At 35.9% G+C, this 23,768-nt stretch overlaps 1 protein-coding gene across 2 annotated transcripts in view; it reads right to left on the bottom strand.

The window, feature by feature from the left end:
- The window catches only part of Pou6f2 (POU class 6 homeobox 2), a 494,967-nt gene that overhangs the window by 400,801 nt on the left and 70,398 nt on the right, over window positions 1-23,768 (bottom strand). Inside the window, exon 1 of one of the 2 annotated variants that reach the window (XM_010610864.1) lies at window positions 2,932-3,026. The exons of the other annotated variant lie outside the window; for it this stretch is intronic. Coding sequence (XP_010609166.1) covers window positions 2,932-3,012 — 81 coding nt within the window. The 5' untranslated portion in view covers window positions 3,013-3,026. Of the gene's footprint in view, window positions 1-2,931; window positions 3,027-23,768 lie in introns of those variants that run through there. 2 annotated transcript variants of the gene reach the window in all.

Genomic DNA, 23,768 nt, shown 5'->3' with positions numbered 1-23,768 from the left:
CTAAAGGAAAACTGACTTATCTTGACAAATCAGTATGGCACCCTCCTCAAGCATATCAAAACAGATGTGCTGAAGTCTTTCTTAACAATTGGCTCTTTAAGGGAGTTTAGAAGGCTCCATCTATAGCACTGCAACCCTTCCACCATGAATTCACTTTGATGAACGCTTTAGAGATGGAATAAAGACAACTTCAATGCCAGCTGACTCATCCTAAATCTGAATATGTATGAAGGTCTGTGCTGACAACACTTAGCTCCTGTGCCCTTAGGAGACTCAGTCACCATTGCTGGAGTTTAGCTTTGTTACACACTCATCTTTAATTCAACTCCACTGGGCTTCTCACTGTACCTCCACAAATCCATGCAATTTGCCTGAAAGCTCTCTGATTCTTATAAAAAACAAACTGAACAATGGAATATTGCTGGGTTCTCATACTTTCTCATTGGACTACAAGGGCCAGTGTATCCACCTCCAAGCCCACTAACTGATGTTCCTGCTGGGCACCCTGTGGGACTCTGCTCCATCTAAACAGCTTGCCCTCGGCTTTCAAATCCTGAGGGCATCACCCATGGGCACCTACTCACTGACCATGTATAGCAAAACTCACATCAAGCTTGCAGAATATTTTTTTTAAATCAGCAAGAAAGTTTTTGGATTAAAAACAAGCAGAAAAGTAAATTCAAATTAGCATCAAGATAAATTAGGAAATTAATTCTCAAGTTTTTGATACAAAATATAGTCAATTAAAATAGATTTTTAAACACAATATGCTTTTTTAGATTCAGTGGTAAACAGTTTGTTTGTTTGGTTTTGTTTGTTTGTTTTGTTACCAGGGATCAAACTTTGTACCTTGCACTTGTGAGGTGGTGGTGGAACCTCAGAGCTAAATCCCCCGCCCCCAGCAGTAAACAGTTTGATCTGTTGCAAAAGAATTACTGGAATGTTTTTCTCCTCATTTAACTTTTGAGATTGGGTGTATTTTAAAATGATGTTTACTCTTTTTTTTCAATAAATACGCATTGAGTAGAGCACGCCCCCCACTCTTGCAGATGATGGGAACTTATCACTGTGCAAGACACATTAAGTCAAGGCCCTTTTGCAACTGAAATTACAGTGACAAAGAAAGACAAAAGCCAACTAACTAAGTAATTATGGTGCTGTTGAGCAGTGAGTGGTATGATAAAAAATAATGCTTTAATTGTAGATTACTCATTATAATGCATTTATATGTAAGTATATATAATAAATATTTATGCAAATACATATTTATATAACTATCAATATAGATTATGCAGTGGAGTGAGTGTGCAAAGTAAACAGTGCTCCATCAGCATCCATGAAAGATTGGTTCCAGTAACTTCTACATCACTTATAATACATAGTACAATGTACATGCTATGTAAATTGTTGTTGCACTGTATTATTTAGGGACTGACAAGAAAAAAGTTTATATAAGCTCAGTACACATTTTTTTAATGGACTTTGCCCTGAGCTACATCTCCAGCCTCTTTTTTTTTAATTCATTAAATTTATTAGTATATTTTAGGTATACAATATGATGACATTCATCACTGGGAATTTGTACCTGTACATGATATATCTTGGTTCTTATTTTTTCCCCACACCCCTGCCTTCCCTTCAATCCCTCCAACCCTCCCTATTTACAAAGACTGCTTCCGTTTTTCCCTTTTCTCATTTTTTTTTCCTTTCCCTTCCCCAGCTTCTTTTTTACTTTTTGTTTTGAGACAGAGTCTCTCTACATTGTTCAGACTTGTCTCAGATTTGGTGAGCCTCCTGCCTCAGCCTCCCAGAGTGCTGAGATTACAGGCTTGAGTCTGCCCACCCAGTTTGTACAGGGCCATTAAAAAAAATCTTTTTAATCTGCAGTTGGTTGAATCTACAGATGCAACAGCAAGGATATGACAAGCCAAGCATATAAGATGCTCCAAGGTCTCACCAGCAAGAGTCCTTCAAGCAAAAGCCACAGTGATCATGCAGCCACGATGGAAAATGTGGAGGAAAAGCCCTGACTAGGACCCAGCTGGGTGATCACTAGGGACCAGAGGCCCCTGGAGCTGAAGAATGAGTAGGCTTGGTCATTAGAGACCTGACCAAAGGCAAAGCCAAGTAAGGTTTCTGGTCACTAAAAGGACTAGAGGCTTAATTCTTATCCTGAGAGGAAGTTTGAGGTAAAACATACCAGGATTGGACCTGCTCTTCAAAAGGCTGCTGGAGGAGGTATAAGTGGAAGTAGAAAATTCCTTTTGTTATTGTTGTTGTTGTTGTTTTCTTTTGTTTTTGTTTTTTGTTTTTTTTTTTTTTTGTAGTAGGGATCAAACTCAGGACCTCATGCTTACCTAGCAGGCACTGCCATTGAGTTTCATCCCCGGCCCTTAGACACTACATAAAATTTTAATGAAAAATAAAAGATTCCTATGGAACCATGAAAAAAACTGCAATGACTCAAATCTTACACAAACTCAAACTTAAGCATATATATTACATATATATTTAAATACTATACTTACTATCTTATCCCAACAGCATTGTTATCAACTTAAGAAATTAATTAATCATATAGTCAAAAAGAATTCCACCAATCATAGTGCCACACAAGAATCCAGAGGCCTGGCGCACAAAAATTGCAGAAGACTGCGGATATTTCAGTTTACTTTTGTCGCCGTATCTCAAAACGTGGGTCCCACTATGGCCACACTCATTTCCTCAGACTTTAAAAGACAAAACCTTTTTACTTATTGCCGCTAAAATGTTGTCTATGTAAGTGGTAGCTTTTTCTGCTAGAAAAAAAAAGTCAAAAGGATTACAATGTCGTGTAGGGGATTACTTTTAAATCCTCATTTCAGTTACTTCCCTAGTTGTTGAGACACAATACCCAACACCTGCAAAAAGGAAAAGTTTATTTTGGCTCACCTTTACAGTCCATAGTCGGCTGACTCCCAGGCTGGAAAGCATGGCAAAGGAGGCCCAGCAGAGCTGAGGTGCCCACGGCATGGCGTTCACGCGGCAGGAAGCCAGGAACGAGGGAAGCCCCTTTCAGGCCACGCCCCCAACGACCCGCCTCTTCCTGCCAGACCACACCTCCCAACCGGAAGTCATCTATAACCCCCCCCCCGCCACCCCACCCCACCCCCGTAATGATCCAGTCTGTGAGGCTCTTGGGGAACATCTAGATATAAATGGCAGCAGCTCTACAGTCAGGAACAAGGTAGAATGATAATGGTATTATTACCGGAGCCATAGACTCCCATGGTTTCTTCTAGTCACAACTCAATTTTTCAAAAATTACTTAATTTTTTTTGGCTGTCTGTTGTAATTTTCCTTCCCCGCGGTGAACACCTTACAAGGCTCTAGTGTATTCAAAGTTAATGAAATGTAACATTAAAACAAAACAAAAAAAAAGTTAACCAAATGGATCATCTCCCTACTTTCCCTACCTTTGTAGTCACTGGGCACAATTGGAAAGTTACGGAAGTCCCTGGGGCTCTGGTGACCAGAGGAGGAAAAGACTGAGTCCATAATGTACCAAAGTTCAACCTTGTTGATATTTGACCCACTCTCAATGCGGTCTTAGAAAGGTCCGTTTAACTTCTCTGAATACCGTTTCCTTCAACTAAAATATCTGTTCTTCTGCCTGGGGGTGAAGAGCCAACACACAGCTTCGAGCTGTCAGAAAAGCATCGCCTTTGGGGCTGGGGATTTGGCTCAGTGGTTCTGCGGGGGGGGGGGGGGGGGGGGGGGGGGGGGGGGGGGGGGGGGGGGGGGGGGGGGGGGGGGGGGGGGGGGGGGGGGGGGGGGGGGGGGGGGGGGGGGGGGGGGGGGGGGGGGGGGGGGGGGGGGGGGGGGGGGGGGGGGGACCTAGGAGGGGAAGGAGCCCCCTGCAGACTTCTCCACGCAAGCCTCTTCTGAAATACTTGGAGACTCGCTCTTAGACATTTTGACCTTTTCTTACATGATAAAATGCCTCTTCTCCACTTCTTGTGACTTTTACTGACCTCACTTTAGGAAATGAGGATTTTAAGAGACTTCTTAATGCAGCGTTTGGCTCCTGATGACACCACCGAGGAGCATGTGCTGTTTAAATCTAACTTGAGTCATCCATTCTAGGCCAGACTTGGAGTGGGCAACGTCAAGAAGGTGCCCTGTTCTCTACGACTCCTCTATCTGCTATCCTCAAACGCAGTGGATCAGAATTGTCTGCAGGGAGGGAGTTAAATGATTCCTGGACCTTCCTCCAACACGCTAAACCAGAATCTCAGAGCAGAGGTGCAAGAACTTAACATTTTTAGCCTGGCATGGTAGTGGATGCCTGTAATCCCAGCACTCTGGGAGGCTGAGGGAGGAAGCCCTCAAATTCAATCCCTGCCCGGACAACTAATTTAGTGACTTAGTGAGGCCCAGTCTCAAAATTAAAAAAGGCTTGGGATGTAATTCAATGCAAAGGCCCTGAGTTTAATCCCCATCATTTAAAAATATTATGCCTTTAATAAGTTTTTCAGAAAGTTCTAGAATGTCAGAGTACGAGAAGCCCTACAGTAATGGTATATTCCAAGGAATAAGAAAGGAAGAGTTATCAAGTTTACCCAGCATTTACAGATATACCTTAGCAATACACCGATTTATAATAATTTAAATGAGAGAAAAGCTTTTACAACTTCTATTTTGTTTTCTGTCTTACAATATGTGGGATCTCGAACTATGTATTTTATAATCTATTTCACACTTCACTTTTATCCTTTAAAAATTGCCATTCAGGTGGGGATTTAGCTCAGTGGTTCTGCTGCCTGCCTTGCAAGCACAAGGTCCTGAGTTCAATCCCTGATACCAAAAAAAAATTGCCATTCAAGTTAACAGCTATATATGTTAAACTTTTTTTCATTCATATCCTTGAATTTTAGTTTAGAATAATGGAACTGATGGAAATTTCTGAAAATTATATACATATGTATAAATCATACATATATGTGCATATACACATTTGTGTGCATATATATATATATCATGTGTATGCACAGTCTTTCTTGGTGTTTTTGTAATTGCACTACATATACATGTTTTTATAATTCAATAAATATTTATTAATGGCCTAACATGTGCTCCTGGCTATGTCGTAGTTTATAATAGTAAAACAGCTAAGAACTATATTTGTCCTTACTGACATTATTATATTTTTAAAATGTTCTCAAAATTAAATATTATTCAAAATAATTATTTCAAACAGCTATTTAACATTTACTTTGATCAAAGTACAATGATTTCTTTAACTTTTTTCTAATTGTGTTATATTCTGGATGGCAATCTCTGAAATAAGGTATGTGTCTGGGGATTTCAGGTGCAGGGAGCAAGTGTTAATATTTCTACTTTTATTTTAATTTTTCAATTCTGTACTATATTTTTAGTGGTAAAAGTGTGTGTATAAACAGAACTGCAAATACTTAAATATACATATATTAAGAGTACATAATAAAAGTTATTTTTATTGATAAAGCTGGATTATCAAAGATCTATAGAGTCCCTTGATTTAAGATGTGCCCAATTATTCACACAAAAATAAAATTTTGACAGTTTTAAAGGCATGCTCAAGAATTAAATTACAGGTTAAAAGAGTGTGGACTGTTGCCAAATTGCCTTCAAGATCAGGCAGTGGAAAATTTATGCGCTCAGTGTTTGAGAAAGCTTCTCTTTTGTATTATATTTTAAAATTTTATTCTAATTTATTACAAGGAAAGTGGCATTTTATTAATGTTTTAATTTGCATCTCATTAGCAGGGTTAAAATTTTCAAATTTATTAGCTAATTAAGATTTTTTTATATAAATTATGTCCATTGCCTGTCTTTCTTTGGGGGAGGGGCCTAGGTATTTTTCTCATTGAATTTAGTACAGATAATAGAAGTACTGAATAGAAGTAATAGGTGACATTGTGTTGAGCACTAAACTATGTTAAAAATATATACTTTATTTTCAAATCTCTGAGAATCAAGAGTGCTATTTTCTCCATTTCATTAAGGAAAAAATTGAGATTAATGGAGATATATAAAATAAATTGATGGAGACATCTTAGTTTTAAACTGTATGAGTCCCACATATTTTTCCAGAATTTTTCCAATGATATGTATTAAAATGGAGTTTTTAAAAGATTTTTCAATTTTTTAGACAGTAATATTTATCCTTCATATTTTATTCCATGGCTTTTATGAGAAATCCTTTCCCCAAAAAAATCATATTGATATTTATTGAACACTCACATTTGTCCACATAATCAAATTTTATTTTAAAAAATTTATTGTCAGTATATCTTTGTGAAACATAATAATTCTTCAAGGTAACTTGAAGAATTGGCACATAAATATAATGCATTTTGATCATTTTCTACTTTCAAATACTCAAATTTGATAGCACAATTATTTGAACAATCCATTGGCATATTATGCTTTTTTATATTAAAAATAGGGCTTACTGGACTCTCAGGTCTATATTTGGACTATATATACATATGATGATCTGTAATGCCATCTACATGTGCTAAGTAAAAATAGCAACGCATCATTGGACCTAGGAATATTTTGCAATTTTTAAATTTAGTTGCTTAGCTGAATTTTAGTTTTAGCAAATTATTAATATGGATTTTTAAAAAGATTTTTCAATTTTTATCTAGTAATATTTATCCTTCATGTTTTATTCCATTGCTTTTATAATGAGAAATCCCATCTTTTCCACTGATACCTAGTTTGATATCAACAAGTTTGTTAAAAACTGGTTTTCAAGTTTTTTTCACTGGCTCTGTTTGAGAATCAAAATGACATCTGGTTCATAAAATCATTTCTGCTCATTTGTCATATTTTCCTATCTTGGGAATTATATAAGTAACAAGGGAATATCAGTTTCCTAAAAATTTGATATAATTTATCAGTAAAATGAACTGTGCACTGGGTTATTTTTTTCTTTTTTCTTTTTCTCTTTAGGGAGATTTAAAGATAATTTTATAATTTTACTATGGTAGACTACTTATTTCTTAGCAATTTGGATAATTCATACTTCTTTCTTAATTCATCTGTTTTATAAAGATTTTTCAAGTACATTGAGTAAAATAATATAACATTTTTGTCATTTTAATTTCCATATCCACTGTTAACTCTCCCATCCCATTCATCAATATTTGTTGATTATTTTTCCTATTTTAATTTGCTATTCAGATTTATCAAAAAATGTTTTACTGGGTTATTTTCTAAAGAAACAATTCTTGTGTTTACCAACTTTTAAAATTTTGTTTGATTTCTTCCTTAACTTTTATTATGTTTTTCTTGTCAACATCCTTATGTTTCTTGATCTTTCACTTGAAGTTAATTTAGTGTAAGACTTGAATAGGCTAAAGTGACTCCATGCTAATAGGCCAGACTGTGCTTCTTCATATGCTAATTGCTACCTTGGTTAACAGCCCGCCCAGGGGCAAATGGTTTGACAAAAGGTGACCCTAGAACATTTCCTGCATAAGATAAGCAATGTGTTTGCAGTCTTGTTCTGTGAATTCCCTGACTCTTTGTTTAGAAAAACCTTATAAAAAGTACCTCAGCCCCTGAGCAGTTGCCTCTCTGAGCCACCTGGCTCCGGGAGTGCCGTCTGGCCAGACTAATAAAGGTCTCTTTTACCATCTAGCCTGGTGTGTTCCTTCCTGGGTTTCTCGGTTCTCTGTCGTGTTCCCGGAGCCTCGCTGGGTGTTAGGGCCCAGCATCGTGGAGGCCTTTCGGCTGTTCACGCTCCGTGGAGTGGAAGTGAGACTTTAGGTCTTACATTAGATTTCCTTTTTTCTGTATTTTATTTTATTTTGATTAACTCAGTTTTTATTTTCAATTTTTGTACCTTGTTATTATTTTTAGTTTTATTTATATTTAAATTTCTGTTATTATACTTTATTTGTTATTTGGAGTTTTTTGTTTATCTATATTGGTGTTTTTTGTTTTATTTATGTATGCTTGTATTGTCCTTTGCCAGAAGTATGGAAGTTTTATGTCTTCTCTTTTACCTCAATTGGTTGCTATCACTGAAAATTTTAAACATTAGTTTTTAATTTTTAACTGTCGTAGTTAAGAATGTGATGATAGCATTTAAAGACCTCTCTATATAAGATTTTTTAAAGAAATTAGCTTTACATAATGCAACTACAATATATCTCAATATGACTTTAAAAACATCAAATTTGCTATTATTGCAAAAAACTTTATACTCTGAATTATTTTCTTCCAGTGCTATTTTGGATTTGTATTCGATTTCTTTATATTTAATTGGTTTCAAATGCATCACATTCATTTCATGATGTCACCTTTCCTTGGTTTTTCATTTTGATTCACCTGCTAGCCTTTTAGAAATTTAAAAAAGATTAGATGGATGATGTATTACTGAGACATGTTTATCTGAGGAGGTATTTCTGTTGCCCTCACACATTAAAGACATCTTAACTAAATTTCTTCTTTTGCTACTTTTGAATCCAAACTACTCTACGGTGGTTATTTAAATGCCAACATGCCGACTGACTTTTTTCTTTTTCCTTTTTTTTGGGGGGGGGGTCAATTTTTGAATCTCACTGTGTAACCCAGGCTACACTCAAACTCACAGCAATCCTCCTACCTCAGCCTCCTAAGTGCTGGGATTACAGTCACATGACACTATATTCAGCTGACTTTCTAAATTCAGATGTTTTAAAACTAACTTGATTATTGTTTCTTTACAAATAATGTATTTTGTTTCATGCTTTACGCTTATAAAATTATTTTTGAAGGGAGAGGAGAGCAATGGGAACAAAAGAAGCCACATATAGAGTATACCTATATACATACAAATTCCCTATGATGAATGTTATCATTATGTATATATCTAAAATGTACTAATAAAAAAATTTAAAAGAAAATTAACAACTAAAAAATATTCTATTTCTCTGTTTTTAAAAGTGTCAGAGATATCTCTAGAGTGGGTCTCTTTTCATTGATCTGCTTTGGGCTGAGAATGCTCCTGTTCTTAATTTTTCAAGGAACCTCTTCCACTTAGTTATTGCTTTATTTAAATTATTTTCATGCAGGCTTCAGGAAGTCTAGTACGGCTCTTCTCTCTCTCCTAATATGCATGCATCTTTCCTCATTTTAAGCTCCTTTAATTCTGTTTCTGCTTTGCAAGAGTTTTAATACATACTGATTTCACTTGCCAGTGGAAAGCCTGTATTTTGATCCCCTAATTTAATTATGTTAATTTTTATCTATGTTAATTTTTCCAATGCTAATTTGTGATTAAAATGCTTCCTTATTTCAGGGTCCCCTTTGCATCTCACCATGCTACCTTTCTTCTCAACCCCTCCTCTTTTTAGGATTTATAATCACACAGCAGCAAGGTGATGGGTCCTTTTAAGTAAGCCAGTGGCTTTTCTAAATACTTCTGATCTTACCATAATCATGTTTAGAAATTTGCTGTTTTACAGCATTCATAATACTTATTGTTTCCTTTTTCTGCAGCATCTTTACGTAGGCCCAACGTTTGCGTATTTATTTTTCCACCAGAAGAAAGTTACTCAGACTATTATCTACTAAGCTGAAAAGGACTCTGACTTCTTTTCCAGAAGCCCGCTTAAGTGGATCACCAAATCTCTCTCCCAAATCCATGGTGACCAGCACTTCGCTGGGATACATAAGTACTGATCCCATTCCCAGTGTCTTCCATTTTTTTCTATGTCCTTACTAGGATTGTTATCTTTCAAGGACTATTGTCAAACTACAGATTATGTACCAAGTTGTATCTTGTATGATTTTGTTGCACTAACATCAGATCTTTTTCCTGTTCTATCTGAAATGGAGACCTGGGATACTGTGCCTGAGAAAGTTCAATCACTAGTGTGCAAGGCTCCAGCTATAGTTGCTTCCATTGATGGTAGACTTCATAACAGGATAGAATGGGCCCTGGCCTCTACTTAGTTGTTCTCAGCAATAACAAAATCTGACGGTATACAGAAGTTGAAGAAGATTGATGAAAAGTAGATTTGTGTTCAAGCTACCTCAAAATATGTTACTCCATGAAAATAGACATGGCTTATAAGTTCTGTCACTCATGCTTTCTCATTCAACACTTCTTCAGCATGGTTTTACATATCCCTGAGGTTCCTGAGACCCTCTAAGAGAGTCTGCAGAGTCAATATTATTTTCACTATAATTCTATAATAATACTAGGTATTTTGTAATAGTACTTAGACATTATTTGCTTTTTTAAAATGTGTTGACATTTTTATTCATGATGCAAAAACAATGGGAGGTAAAATTGTTGATGTATTGGTATAAATCACAACCACAATCTCAGTATATTTGTGGTACCTATGAACGCATGCTAAAAATTAAAAAAGAATGAACAGCCAGCTTTACTTTCAAAGTCCTTAAAGAAGAAAATGGTACTGTAAGACTTGAATAAGCTAAAGTGACTCCATGCTAATAGGCCAGAGACTACACTTCTTCATATGCTAATTGCTAACTTGGCTAACAGCCCACCCAGGGGCAAATGGTATGACAAAAGATGACCATAGAACATTTCCTGCCTGAGATAAGCAATGTGTTTGGAATCTTGTCCTCTGGTAGTTCTGTGAATGCCCTGACTTTTTGTTTAGGAAAACCCTATAAAAAGGACCTCGGCCCCTGAGCAGTTGCCTCTCTGAGCTACCTGGCTCCAGGAGTGCCATCTGGCCAGACTAATAAAGGTCTATTTACCATCTAGCCTGGTGTGTTCCCTCCTGGGTTTCTCATTTCTCTGTTTAGCTCCCGGAGCCTCTCTGGGTTTTAGGGCCCAGCATCGCGGAGGCCTTTTTGGCTGTTTGCGCTCCATGGAGTGGAAGTGAGACTTTGAATTTTACAGTACAAATATTAATTTATAAAATTGAAGCCTTTGAGTAATATTCTGTGCAGTAAACTGGAAGATGCATAAAGCACTTCATTTCATGGCAGAAGACAATCCTTGATTCAAGGAAAAGCACTTCTGTGATTGTGTAAGTCATATACATGAATAAACAAAGTCAAACTATAGTTTTCCAGTCTTTGGTATTTGGCAAGCAAATTTCTTTTGGGAAATGAATGAAATAAGCTATCACTCAAAAGAAAATAAAAGTTTTGTGGTAATGATAAAAATTCCAGCTTGTCAAAAGGGAAAGAGAATTTTAGAAAACGCTTATCCATTACCAAAAATTTGATGAACTTTCCTATTCAAAGACTTATCTGGTGAAATAAATGGTGTTATGAAAATATAATTTTTTTAATGTTGGAAAACAAAATGTGTTGACATTTGAAAAAGCTGCAAAACACATGGAGCCAAACCTTCCCAGACAACCAATGCCCAATGACACAAAAATATGCACTGACAAAAGATCCATTCAAAGTGCTAACACATAAGAGGATTCTATGTACATGAGGTCAGCTTATTCACAGGGTTTTTGGTTCTGTGTCACAAATAAGCTTTGCAATTAACTTTTCAGGTTTTAGTTTAGTATCAAAGAATAACCACAATTATCCTAAAGAACAACTAAGTTGCTACTTTTCTGCCCAGCTACCTATTTGCTTGGCTCTCAATTTCTTTGCAAACTTCACTCAAAGAATATATCACAACAGCAAAAAGAGTAGACAGAACAGCCTGCTGTTAATTTCCTGTTAAAGAAATTTGTCAAAACACAAAATAATATCACAGTAAATTATTTCATTTGGAAAATATACTCTTTAAATAAAAATAGGAAGATTAACTTGTAATGATATAATCATTGATTATTACATGTCAGCTTGACATGGGTGAGAACTGCCTAGCAGATTAGTAATTCTCTGGGTGTGTCTGTGGATGCTTCACATGTAGGCTGCAAACTGAGGAAGGAAGACCCACCCCAGATGGGGTGGTACCTGCCAATAGGCTTATAGCCAAAACAGCATGAAAAGGGAAAGAAGAAGGAAGTCTCTCCTTTTTAATTCAGAGAAGCTCTCATCTTTCCCATAGCCTTTGGATGTTCCTGAGGCTTCAAAGGAGACTCTTTAACTCAGATTCATGCTCACAACTCTGCAGTGAACTTTTGGACTTTTAACCTTCAATTGCTACTGGATCCTCTGGCTCTCCATCATGCAGATGATCATTTTGATTGTCCACTCAGACTCTGCAAACAGTCACTGGGACTCTTCCCCTTCTGATTCTGTAAGTCTACCTAATAAATCCTTTTTATAAGTATACATGTTATATATTGATTCTGTTCCTCTAGTAAACCCTAATAGAAGAGTTTGTTGCTATTTTTAAATGCATTCATATACAAATGTGTAAAAAGTTCCTCAGTTTAACTTGGCACACACCTATAATCCCAGCACTCTGGGAGGCTGAGGCAGAAAGATCACAAATTTAAGCCCAGCCTGGTGAATTTAGCAAACTAGTATGACCCTGTCTCAAAACAAAAGGTAAAAACAGGTCTGGGAATGTAGGTCATTGCAAAGGATCTGAGTGCTAAAAAGTTCCAATATTTTCACTTTAAATTTAAATACAATAGTTCTTGCCTGTGTAAATGAAAGCTCTTTGCAGTCTTTAATAATCTGATTCTGAGATTAAATGCTGAGAATCATCATGCTAATTTGAGCAGTCTTTTGAGTTTGGGAACCATAAAACAATGACAGTGTTCTACTTCCTATATCAAGCTAAAAGTTACTGTGGGACCACTGAGCATATTTTTTGTCCAAATTTTATCTGTGATGAAGTTAGTGAAAATTCCTCTCAAATTCAACCAATAAACATGCAGACTATTAGTTCTTTGGGGGGATTTTGTAAATTTTTCACATTTTCAGTAATAATGGAAAATTTAGGATTATTTTGCTCTTTAAAAAATTGAGATAGAATTAAAACATGAAATTCATCACCTCAAAATCTAGCGGTACACAGTGGTTTTCAGTATAGTCACAAAGTATACAATCGTGAACAGGCTCAACATTTCAACACCTCAAAAAGAAATCCTTTAGTTATAAGACCCTCATCTCTCATAATTCCTCCAGCTCAAGATATCAGTAATCTGCCAACTCATACGAATGAAATCATGCAACATGTGACTTGTGCCTGGCTTCTTTAACTTAGCACAGGTTTCCATTTCATCCATCTTGTAGCACACCATATTTGTTCTTCTCTAGGGTGGAATTCTAGTCCTTTGGGTGAATATATAACCCTATCTTTATCCATTCTTACAGTGACAGAGATCTGAGTTTTTCCATTTGGGGTTACTGTGAATAATCATTTATTATGATCATTTACTATCATTTAATAATCATTTACTATGATCAGTTGTGTACAAGTTTTTGTATAAAATGTTTTCAGTTCTCTAATAGGCTCAGAAGAATAATTCCTGAGACATGTTATAATTATTTGTTTAACTTTTTGAAGAGATACCAAATTGTTTTCCACTGTAATTACAAAAGCTTGCTCCATTTTATTTAACCATCAACAATGTCTAAGGGCTCCAGTTTTTCTACATCCCTTATTTTCCATTATTATTATTATTATTGTTATTATTATTATTATTAATACTATTATTGGTGATAGATGCACTCATCTCCAGCTTCTAGTTAAAGTAATTCTTAAGAATCAGAAAATGATTCAACACCAAGAACAAGAATGCACACTGATGAAAAAAAGTGATTTTCCATATTTCAGGGAAAAGTCACAACAATTGTAATATCAGTGATGAGAATGAATTGGCATCACTCTGCACCACTCTGTGGGGATAACTACTTGGCTCGTGTTTCTGCTTGGTGCTACTGCTGATCTACAGGAACTCATCACTAAGAATCTTTCACTTCTTGCCTCCTAAACCCTCCACCATACACCATCAGTGGTACTTTTGTTCTCCAAATTCATCTGGAGACTTTCACTGGTTCCTTGTTCACAACACACCAGGAGAATGGTATACTGCCATCTGGGAACCAGGTCACAAGAAATTTAGGTAGGTGGCAAAGGGGAAGCTAGAGTACGCTGATCTTCAATTTAAATGGGAAGTAGAGTGGACTACACACACCGTTCCTGAATTTATGGAATGGTGAAAATGTCTAGCTGTTGGAATAGGAGAAACATGAACTTGAGTTTACCAAACCTTACAGCCTAGGCACCTTAGCTGGATAGGTTCTTTGGTTCCGCTCATTTACATTACTGTCAGCCAGGAGCCGAGGTCCTGGGGAGAGATGGAGACAATGTCAGTCTCCATCTGGAGGAGTAAGCCAAGAGCCAGTGTGCAAAGTTCACTATGCTACAAACAATACTGTTAGAAAACCCTGAATATGGAACAACTAATAACAACTACCTGGACAATTATCAAATGAAAAGCCTTACCTCATATTAAACACTGACATAAATTGCAGCAAAATAAGGAGCCAGATATAAAATAATGAGACTATAAAATACTAAAATTAAAATGTGAAAATTAGGGTTAGAATAGAGAGAGGTTTTCTAAACATAAAGCAGTGGTAGATATCACAAGTGAATATATCAATTTGTACATAATTATTGAACTTTCATGTGTCAAAAGCTCGATAAATAAGAAGCCAAATGACAAAGTGGCACAAATAAGTGCAACAAACTACATACACAGTGGGTAATATTTTGCAAATTGAAAATGAAAATATGCTCAAAAACACATGAGTAAAGATAAGAACCAGACCACATAAAAGAAGCAGAAAAATATTTTAGAAATCAACTGATAAGTATTAAAGGGAATGCAAAGTAAATAAACACCATGATCTACCACTTTTTGTTCTCAAATTTAAGGGAGACTTTTTCATGTATTATTTTTTTGTCTTAGAATGGTGGTGGAAATGTGGCTTTCCCCAATTACCTCTTTGAAAACCATGTAAAATAATAAGAATGAGAAAGAGAAGTGCAGACTTCATTTTCAACAAAACTAGAAGACATCCTGAACCTTAAACCATAAAAGCAGTGAAGCTATAAAAATCTTAAAGAGAGGAAGCCACAACCTCAGAACTCAGAAAATGCTTCTAATGCACGCTCCTGCAAGACAAATGAAGGACACATTCTGAGGTCAAAAGCAGCCATCACTGTTTTTCAGCAATGGATCTGGGAGGCAGGAGCTGATGAGAAATGAATCTTTTCTGAATCTTGCTTGATTCTAATGAGAAGAAAGCAAAAGTTTATACAGACTAGTCTTATTTTCAGGAAATATTTCATTGATAAGACTTAGGAAACATTTTATATGGTGAGTTACCTTACAATATCAATCTCTGGCAAGTGAGAGAAGTAAAGTCTAAATAAACACTCACATGTTTATTCCTTTTCTTAAAAAAGTTTTAAAAAATCCTTCTGGCATGAACTGTAGCTTTGACAATACACATGCATACCTGCACATGCACACACCCACCCACACACATACACACACACAGAGAAAGAGCCTCTGTTAAATTTTAGTGCCGAGTTGCAGGAATTCCTGAGTTTCTAAAGGAATAATTTTTTAAAGAATATTTTAATCATATAAAATAATATTGTAAGAAAGATGGAGACCAAAAAATCACAAAAAGAATATTTACCATAAAACTTTTACTATGAGGCAGTTTAAAAAACTATTTATTATTGTACATTTTTAAAGTTAATGGAAAAACAGTCTCCCTAAATCAAGAATACAAAGCAGAAACTCAATAGCTTAGAGAAAAATGATGAAGCTACACAGATAAAATGGAGTTAACAGAGCTCAGGATGAAATTTTTTAAAATCACAAAAAATAAGACAAAATTTAAATAGACATTGCAAAAATATAGTGGATTGTAGTGAGAAAAATCAGGCAAATCAAAATAAAAACAAAACAAAAAATTAGACAAATATTGGTTCAAATATTTAGACCAAAACAAAATATTTGAAATGATTACCAGATGAAGAGACTCAATCACTGGAAAATTAAACTATGCATTAATAATATTTTCTGGAAATAAATGTCTTAATTCTAGAGTTTAAAAGACCCATCTGGAAAGGGAGATTTGTACCATGTTTGTAGATCTAGAAGAAATCTATAATTTTCAGTTTCCAGGGTATTTTTTGTACCCGTGTGCAGAATATTATTTACCTGCTTTGTACTTTTGATTTTGGCCAAGCATAGAATCTGACAAAAATATCCTAACCAGAAACAGAACTCAGTAAAGTAAGCAAAGATGGAAGAATTCCATTTAAAGGAAGAAGCAAAATTCCCATTTGCTCCCAACTGAAGAGTTTAAGGACAAACATTTTCAATAGGAAGAGTAACCTTATTAACATCATTTGCTTAATATTCTCATTCATAGAGGAATTTTCTTTGTTAAAGTTTGAACCAGCTTATTAGTGTTTAGAAGAACAGAATATGCACTCAAAAGGAAGATTAAAGTTAGGCAGTGCTCTTAGTAAATTCTTAGAATGTAAGTATGATCTACCTTGAAATATAAGGATGGCCTATCTCCTTTGAAAGAAGAAAGAAAACCTGTCATTGTATCTTTCCTCATATCCAAAGAGAAAGCTATAAAAATATATAAATCATAGCATCACATAGCTCTTCTATAATTTTATTAAGAGCATTTTAAAAAAGGAAACGTTCTTGGAGCCACATGTGGAAATCTTATTTCTCCTTGCTCACCATCCACACTTAATCCCCTAGTGGGATCAGTACATTCTCCTCTTTGGGCTGTAGAAGATCATGTTCCCACAATCCACCACTTCTAGCCCAAGGCGCTTTCTTGTAGCCATTCTTGCTCTCATCAAATCTGTTCTACAAATCTCCTCCACCCCAAGTTATCTCTTTATAAAGAAAGCATGATCACGTCATTATCCTTTCCCACAACAAATTCCAAGTTCCCTGCAGGTTCTTCAGTTGCTTGCTGCTCCCTTGAAAGCAGTGAATCATCATTGCACACTTTGTCCTCACCTGCTTCTCCTCCAGGTCTCCACACTTTTCCTTGTGCTCATAGGCTTTTTCCAAGTTCGTCCAGAAAGCTGTGATCTTTTCTCTATTTTTCTCACTGTTAGAGGTATCTCTCCTCTTCTCCTCCCCTTCCTCTTCCTCTCACTCCTCCTACTTGTTTTCATTTCCCCCTTCCTATTCCTGCTTCTTTTGCTCCTCCTCCTCTTCTTCTTCCTCCTCCTTCCTAGACCCCTACTGCACCTCACAGATTTCTCTTACATAGCCTTTGTGTCTCTGTTTAAGCATTCTTCCTCAGGGAAGCCTAACCTGACCCCATCCCCCTCACCTTTGTAGTATTTGTATTTTCAACTCTGCACATGCTTGGAGAAACATCCTCTGCATCAATGCACATTTACTTTTTGTCTCTCAATCCCAGAAAATGAAATAAAATACTTCTGTTTTGTAAGTATCAGAGAACAAAGATAAGCACGCTCCCTGCAGATTTTTTTTGCATTTTATTCAATGTCCTCCCGGTTACTGTAGATTTGAGTAAGTTGCCTACACATCCTGTGGCTGTTAATTTCATCTATAAAATAGGAGTCATTAGATCACTCATGATTTTTGCGAGAGTCAGAGTTGGCAATGAATTTTATAATTTTTAAAATACTGAAAAGAACTGTGTAATGAGCTTTGTATGGTGGTCCATGCCCATAATCTCTGCTCTGGGAGACTGAGGCACAGGATTGTGAGTTTGAGACCAACCTGTGAAACAGTGATTCAGCAAGGGCCTGGGTTCAAACCTCAACACCGAAAGAAAAAAAAAAGAATTATGTAATGCTAACCCATAGAATAATTATTATTCTTATTTGGAATAAGCATTATTTCATTAGTCATATAATTCTGAAACTAGTCAGAATGTAAGATATAGAAACATAACTCATAATTGCTTTAGGAGGAGATACAAACTTCTAAAAGCTTTAAAGGGATTTTTTAAATTTTTCACTTCATTGTTCTATTTTCTACTGCTGATTTCTCTTAGGCCAAAGACAAGAGACATTTCAAAACTATTTATGTATCTCATCAACTTGACCAAAAGCTTTAAAACTCTCAGAAATATGGTAAAACTGACAATAAATGGCAGTAAAAAAGTGGGGAATTATCTATAACATGTTCTGGTGGATTATACATGCCAATGTGCCTTCAGACGCACAAATGGCATATCCATTTCACATGACCAGATAAAGAGCATTTTATATTTATATTTTGAATAAGCACTAGGGATCTTCTGGGAGCAAAAGGCTGGTGGAGTTGTCTAACGTGTGTGTGTATACAGACATTTAATGATCTGTGAAAGAACAAGTGGTGAGAAAGACAAAAAGGGAAGAAAGAAGAAAGGAGGGAGGAAGAGGAAAATAATCATTAGGATTATCTACTAAAGAGTTTCTTAGTCGACAAAGTTCCCTGGGCGTCAATGTGCAAAATGTGATCTGACATGGATAATACGCTGTCCATTTCTATAATACCGATTTTCTAGAGTAAGGAGAAAAGGGCCATAGGACAGATACAAATTTTGTGATGCAAAGTTCTTTGAATTTTCCATCTTCATTTTAGAAACTTCTTCAGAAAAAGGAGTGCTGATCCTCTTCCCATCATGTTAAGGAATTTATTTTTAGCATAAACTAACCTACCAAGGCCGTTCAAAGAGTGTGTTGCATTATGCCTCTTCATATAACCCCAGAATTTCTCATTCAGGGGGTCTGGATCAGGCCCAAGACCTTACTTTCTAACAAATTGATACTGCTGGTCTGGACATCTTGAAAGCCTATAGCAAGGACAGAAAATCTTAAAAGTAGAGTCATGGTTTAAAAGAAGCAGAAAAGCAGACAAACCCAAGATCTAGCGTGGTTTTGGCACACTCTGGATACCTCATAAATATTAAGTGAAAGACGGATGGATGAATGGATGCATGGATGGATAGATGGATGGGTGAATAAGTGAATGGCATGGTTTTCTACTAATGGCTTCTGCAGATGGTCTAAGAAAGCAGTACATCTCAGTGGTCAGGAGCAGCGGGTTCGTGATCAGATACATCAAGCTCAAATCCTGCCTTCCCCACTCGTAGCTTTGTGACTTAAAATTATCAGTTTAATCTCTCTGAGCCCATATTTTTTTCTTATCTTTATATTGTGGTTATAATATCAACTTTACATAATTGTTCTAAAGATTAAGAATAATGGCCAGTGGGGTCAGGGATTTAGCTCAGTGTTTCTGCCACCAAGTTTGATCCCCAGTACCCGATGATCTGGGTCCCAAGTTTGATTCCTTTTACCAAAAAAATAAAATAAAAAATAAAAATAAAGAATAATAGCCAAGAAACTGCCCTGATAAAGCATTTGTCACATTGTAAAGACACAAGACACAATGCTGATTTTCTCTTGGGGTTTCAAGTCTCCCAAAAGTTCCATATGTCCCCTGATAGGCCATGGTCTTCAAGACTAGGTCGCTGGACTCCCAAATCACCAGCAGTCAGCCACCAGCCCTACAGGATCTCAGAGCACTTAAATACATGAAAGGAAAATCTCCACACAATGAGTTTACTACAGTTAGTTTTCACACCTTCCAAAATCATATTAGCGTGCATCACAAAGACACCCTCAGCCACATCAAACAAAATAAGCCATGAAAAAACAGACACCCTCGGATACACACTTTTCAATAGAGTCAGAATCAGGCTCTTTTTCCTGAAATTCCTGCCCATTTCCCCACAAACTTGACGGGTGTTTCTGAAAACATGCCTTATTAGACGCTTTCACACAATAGTTTTCCTTTTTCTGGAGAGGATGGCTGCTCAAACGAAAGGCATAACTAGATTTCTCTGGAAAAAATCCTCCGCTATGAAAATCTCAAAGGATATTACTCCATGCTTTACTCAAAATTGTTCAATTCATACACCAAGAGCTGTGGCTTTTTACATTCAAGATTAATATTTCTGTGGAGTATCTCTGAAAGGCTTACATAGAGAAATGTGATCATTCCTCAAATATTCTCATGTTTTCTTATCAGATACTTCAGTCCCTTGAATATTGGATACTTAAAAAGTTAAAGGTGGACCACTGAACGTTAGCCCTCACTGGCATTTCTATACAAATCCTTTCAGATGTATAGTCTAAAATGCAAGACAACATAAAAGCAAGCCAGCTCCATAGTTTGAACTTAAACAAAAACAGAAAGGGGTTGTTTTTGTTCAGTAACATCACTATTATATGAGGTGTGATCCAAATATGCAGTGAATATTTAGATATTTTTAAAATATTTATTTCAGTAAGAGACACACTGCCATTAATCCTCTTCAAAATACTCTCTCTCATTTCAAACACACTTCTCCCATAATTCTTGCTACTTTCTGAAACAGTGCTAGAAGACTGTCTTTCCTGAGTGTCTTTATGAAGTGTGATAAAAAATACAGTGAATGCTGCTACTGAGCACCATTCAACAGAAAGACAGACTTATAAAAACAGAATGGTGAGTCCTCATCCACCTTAATCACCGGATCTGGGACCCATGTGACTTCCTAAATTCAAAATGACCATGAAAGGTAAATATTTTGAAACGATTCGGGACATAGAGGCAGCCACGACAGTGTAACTAAAGGCACTGAGGAAAAAGAACTTCCAGAACTGCTTCAGAAAATGGCCAGAATGATGGGATAAGTGTGTTTGAAGCCAAAGGGAGAATTTTGAAGGAGATTCATGTGTCTTTTATTGTAATAAAATTTTTAAGAATTTAAACAAGGGGTTGGATGTGGTGGCACATGCCTGTAATCCCAACACTTAGGAAGAGGCTAAGGAAGGAAGATTACTGTAAGTTCAAAGCCAGCCTAGGCAGCGTAGTGAGCTCAAGGCCAGCCTGAATTAGAGTAAGACCCTGTCTCAAAAAACCTAAAATAAATAAATAAAACATTCAGCGTAGTTTTTGATCATAGCTTGTATCATGGATTGCTGCATTATTAACAAGTTTCTGTAGTTTTTCCTTAAAAAGTGCTTATCAGTTTTAAGCACTTGTTTCCCTTGGGGAGAACACTTGAGATGATTGCTTTTGACATTTTTCCACTTTTATAGTTACTGTTTGGGGAAAAGGATTTGGTAACATTCAGTCCACCACTCTGGTAGCTTTGAATTTTTGCTTTCCCATTGGATTACTCACTTAGTTCCCTGGTACAGCCCCTGCGATAGGTTATCTCCTTGCCTGATGGAAAGTATAAGAATACTTCAGAATAACTGATGGAAAGTAAAAGAAAGAGAAGACTTAAAAGTCATCTGAGGTGGATCAGGGCCCAGCCTACCTCCCGGCGCTTGAGTGATTGATTACAGAAACTAATAAAGTATTCTCTAAATAATGAAAAAAAGAATAAGATAAGACTATAAGAGCAAGAAGCAATTTAAATATGTTCGGGGACCATTTTGATCTCCAGAATTAAGGATTATTTTAATGTTACATCATTGCCTTTTCTCTTTTACTTTCCTTCTTAGTTTTATTTTAGGGTTCCCTATTTTTAATGTTCATACAGAGATTTCTTTAACTGAAATACCAAATAGTTTCTTTGGTGTGAAAACTATAATAGTACACAGGATCCTAATGAGATAATTAATAATGTGAAATAGGAAGTAAAGGGCTAAAGGTGTAGGGAAAGTGGGAAGGGTGGGGGAAAGGTAATAAGGGAGAGGAAAAAAATATGAGAAACTGAAAAAATGGAAATAAAGTATTTGTAAATGGGGAGGGGAGGAGGGGGTGAAGGGAGGGCAGGAACAAGGGGAAAAAATGAGAATCAAGACCTATTATGTAAAGGTACAGGATCTGAATGATGAATGTAACTGTATTGTATACCTAGATTGTACCAATAAACTCAATTAAAAAAAAAAGTCATCTGAACTTTGACTGTGTTTCTGAATCCACATACAGAGCCACCAGTCAAGAGTGAGAGATTAACCGGCTTGAAATGTTAGAACTCATCCTTAACCAGTTGTTGGCTAATCATTGGGTAATATAGAAAAGAAGTCCACAGCCATTTATAGGAAAATGGATGCACCCTGAAACTAAACTGTAAAGTGAAATAAATCAGACACACAAGCTTAAGTATGATATAATTTCTCTCATAAGAGAAACCTAAAGTGTAAATAAATGAAAGAGCAAAATAATAGATAATAGGAAACAAGGAGATAGATCTTTTGTGATTAGGAAGGGGATCAAGAGATGGGGGGCATTAAAAGAATTAGGATCTGTTTTGTACATGTACCAACTCCCCACAATGAATGTAATCACTATATATCATAATCATGTACTAATAAAAATAAAAGCACAACAAAAAGAAAGAAAAACATGAGTAAGGTTTGGGAGAGAAAATGAAAGAGAAAGTATTGTCCATACACTACAGAGAAAATGAATATCAAAACTTTAATCCAAATGGTTACTAAAAATGCTTTATATGGCTTTTTTGATAAAGCAGTGATAACCCTCTACATGAGAAAAAATAAAAATCCACATTCTACAAAATGATACTTTAAAATATCCCATATTGGATATAGCATGTAAAAGGACAAATTCACAATGATGAATGTCATCATATTGTATATCTAAAATGTACCAATAAAGTAAATAAAAAATAAAATAAAATATCCCATATTGGGCAAAAAATTATGAACCCATGCAAAGAAATGGAAAAATGTTACCCATATTGAAGGGGAAAAGCAGTTAATAGAAATTTCTCTGGATTCCCTTACAAGTCAAATTTAGCAGACAATTTCAATTCAGTAATATGTATTTACCAGAAACAGAGAACCTTGATTAAGATATAGAAAGTACTCTTTAAAAAAACCAAATGGAAACTTGTAATGAAAAGTAAAATAACTGAAATAAAAAGTTCATTTAGGGCTCAATAGTACATATGAAACAGCAGAATTATATTAGCATTATGCTGAAGTAGATTGTACTAGTTATGGTCTGTAGCCACAGGTCACTTTGCTGACCTCTGTGCTAGGCTATAAAACAGGTTGCCATAAATTTAGAGAATTAATGTAAAGTATGTTCTATGACAATAGAATCAGGTTAGGATAAAACAAAATAAATAGATCTGATAGATTTCCAAATATTTGAAAATTAAACACACTTCTAATACCCATGAGTCAAAGAAAATTACAAAATAATTTTGACTGAAAGAAAACAAATGCATAATTTATCAGCATTTATGTCATGTACATAAAATGATACATTTATAGAAATTCACAGGTTTGTCAAAAAAGAAAAATAAGAACAAACAGAAAAAAATAATACTCACTTGGAAAACAAACAATAGAGAAAATAATGAAACTTAAAGGTAATTGTCTGAAAAAATTGACAAAACTTACAAATTTTTAACTAACCAAAGGAAAAAAAAAAGAATATACAAATTGTAAAAATTGGGAACGAAAGAAAAAACATCAGTACTAATGTAATAAAGATACAAAGGATAAATGGTTATTATTGATAACAATAAATTTGACAAATTCAATGAAATGGAAAATTTATAGAAAGACAAAAAAATATCAAACTGTTTCAACTCACGATGACATAAAATATGTATATATATACAATCAATAAAATTACGTTAATAATTTAAAAATTTTACGAAAAAGAGAGCTGCCTGCCTACCTGCCTGTCTGCGATCACCCGGCGGCGTGCGCGTGAGCTCCCGGCGTGCGCGTGAGCTCCCGGCCTGCGCGACAACAGACCCAGGAAGGACCCAAGGACCCCAGAGGGGGTTTTTTTCAGCTGCCTGCCTACCTGCCTGTCTGCGATCACCCGGCGGCGTGCGCGTGAGCT

This window comes from Fukomys damarensis, unplaced genomic scaffold (genome assembly GCF_012274545.1).
Source record: "Fukomys damarensis isolate Sample0158 unplaced genomic scaffold, DMR_v1.0_HiC HiC_scaffold_17, whole genome shotgun sequence".
NCBI lineage: Eukaryota > Metazoa > Chordata > Mammalia > Rodentia > Bathyergidae > Fukomys > Fukomys damarensis.
The sequence above is the reverse complement of the archived record's forward strand: the minus strand, read 5'-3'. Positions and strand labels throughout refer to the sequence as shown.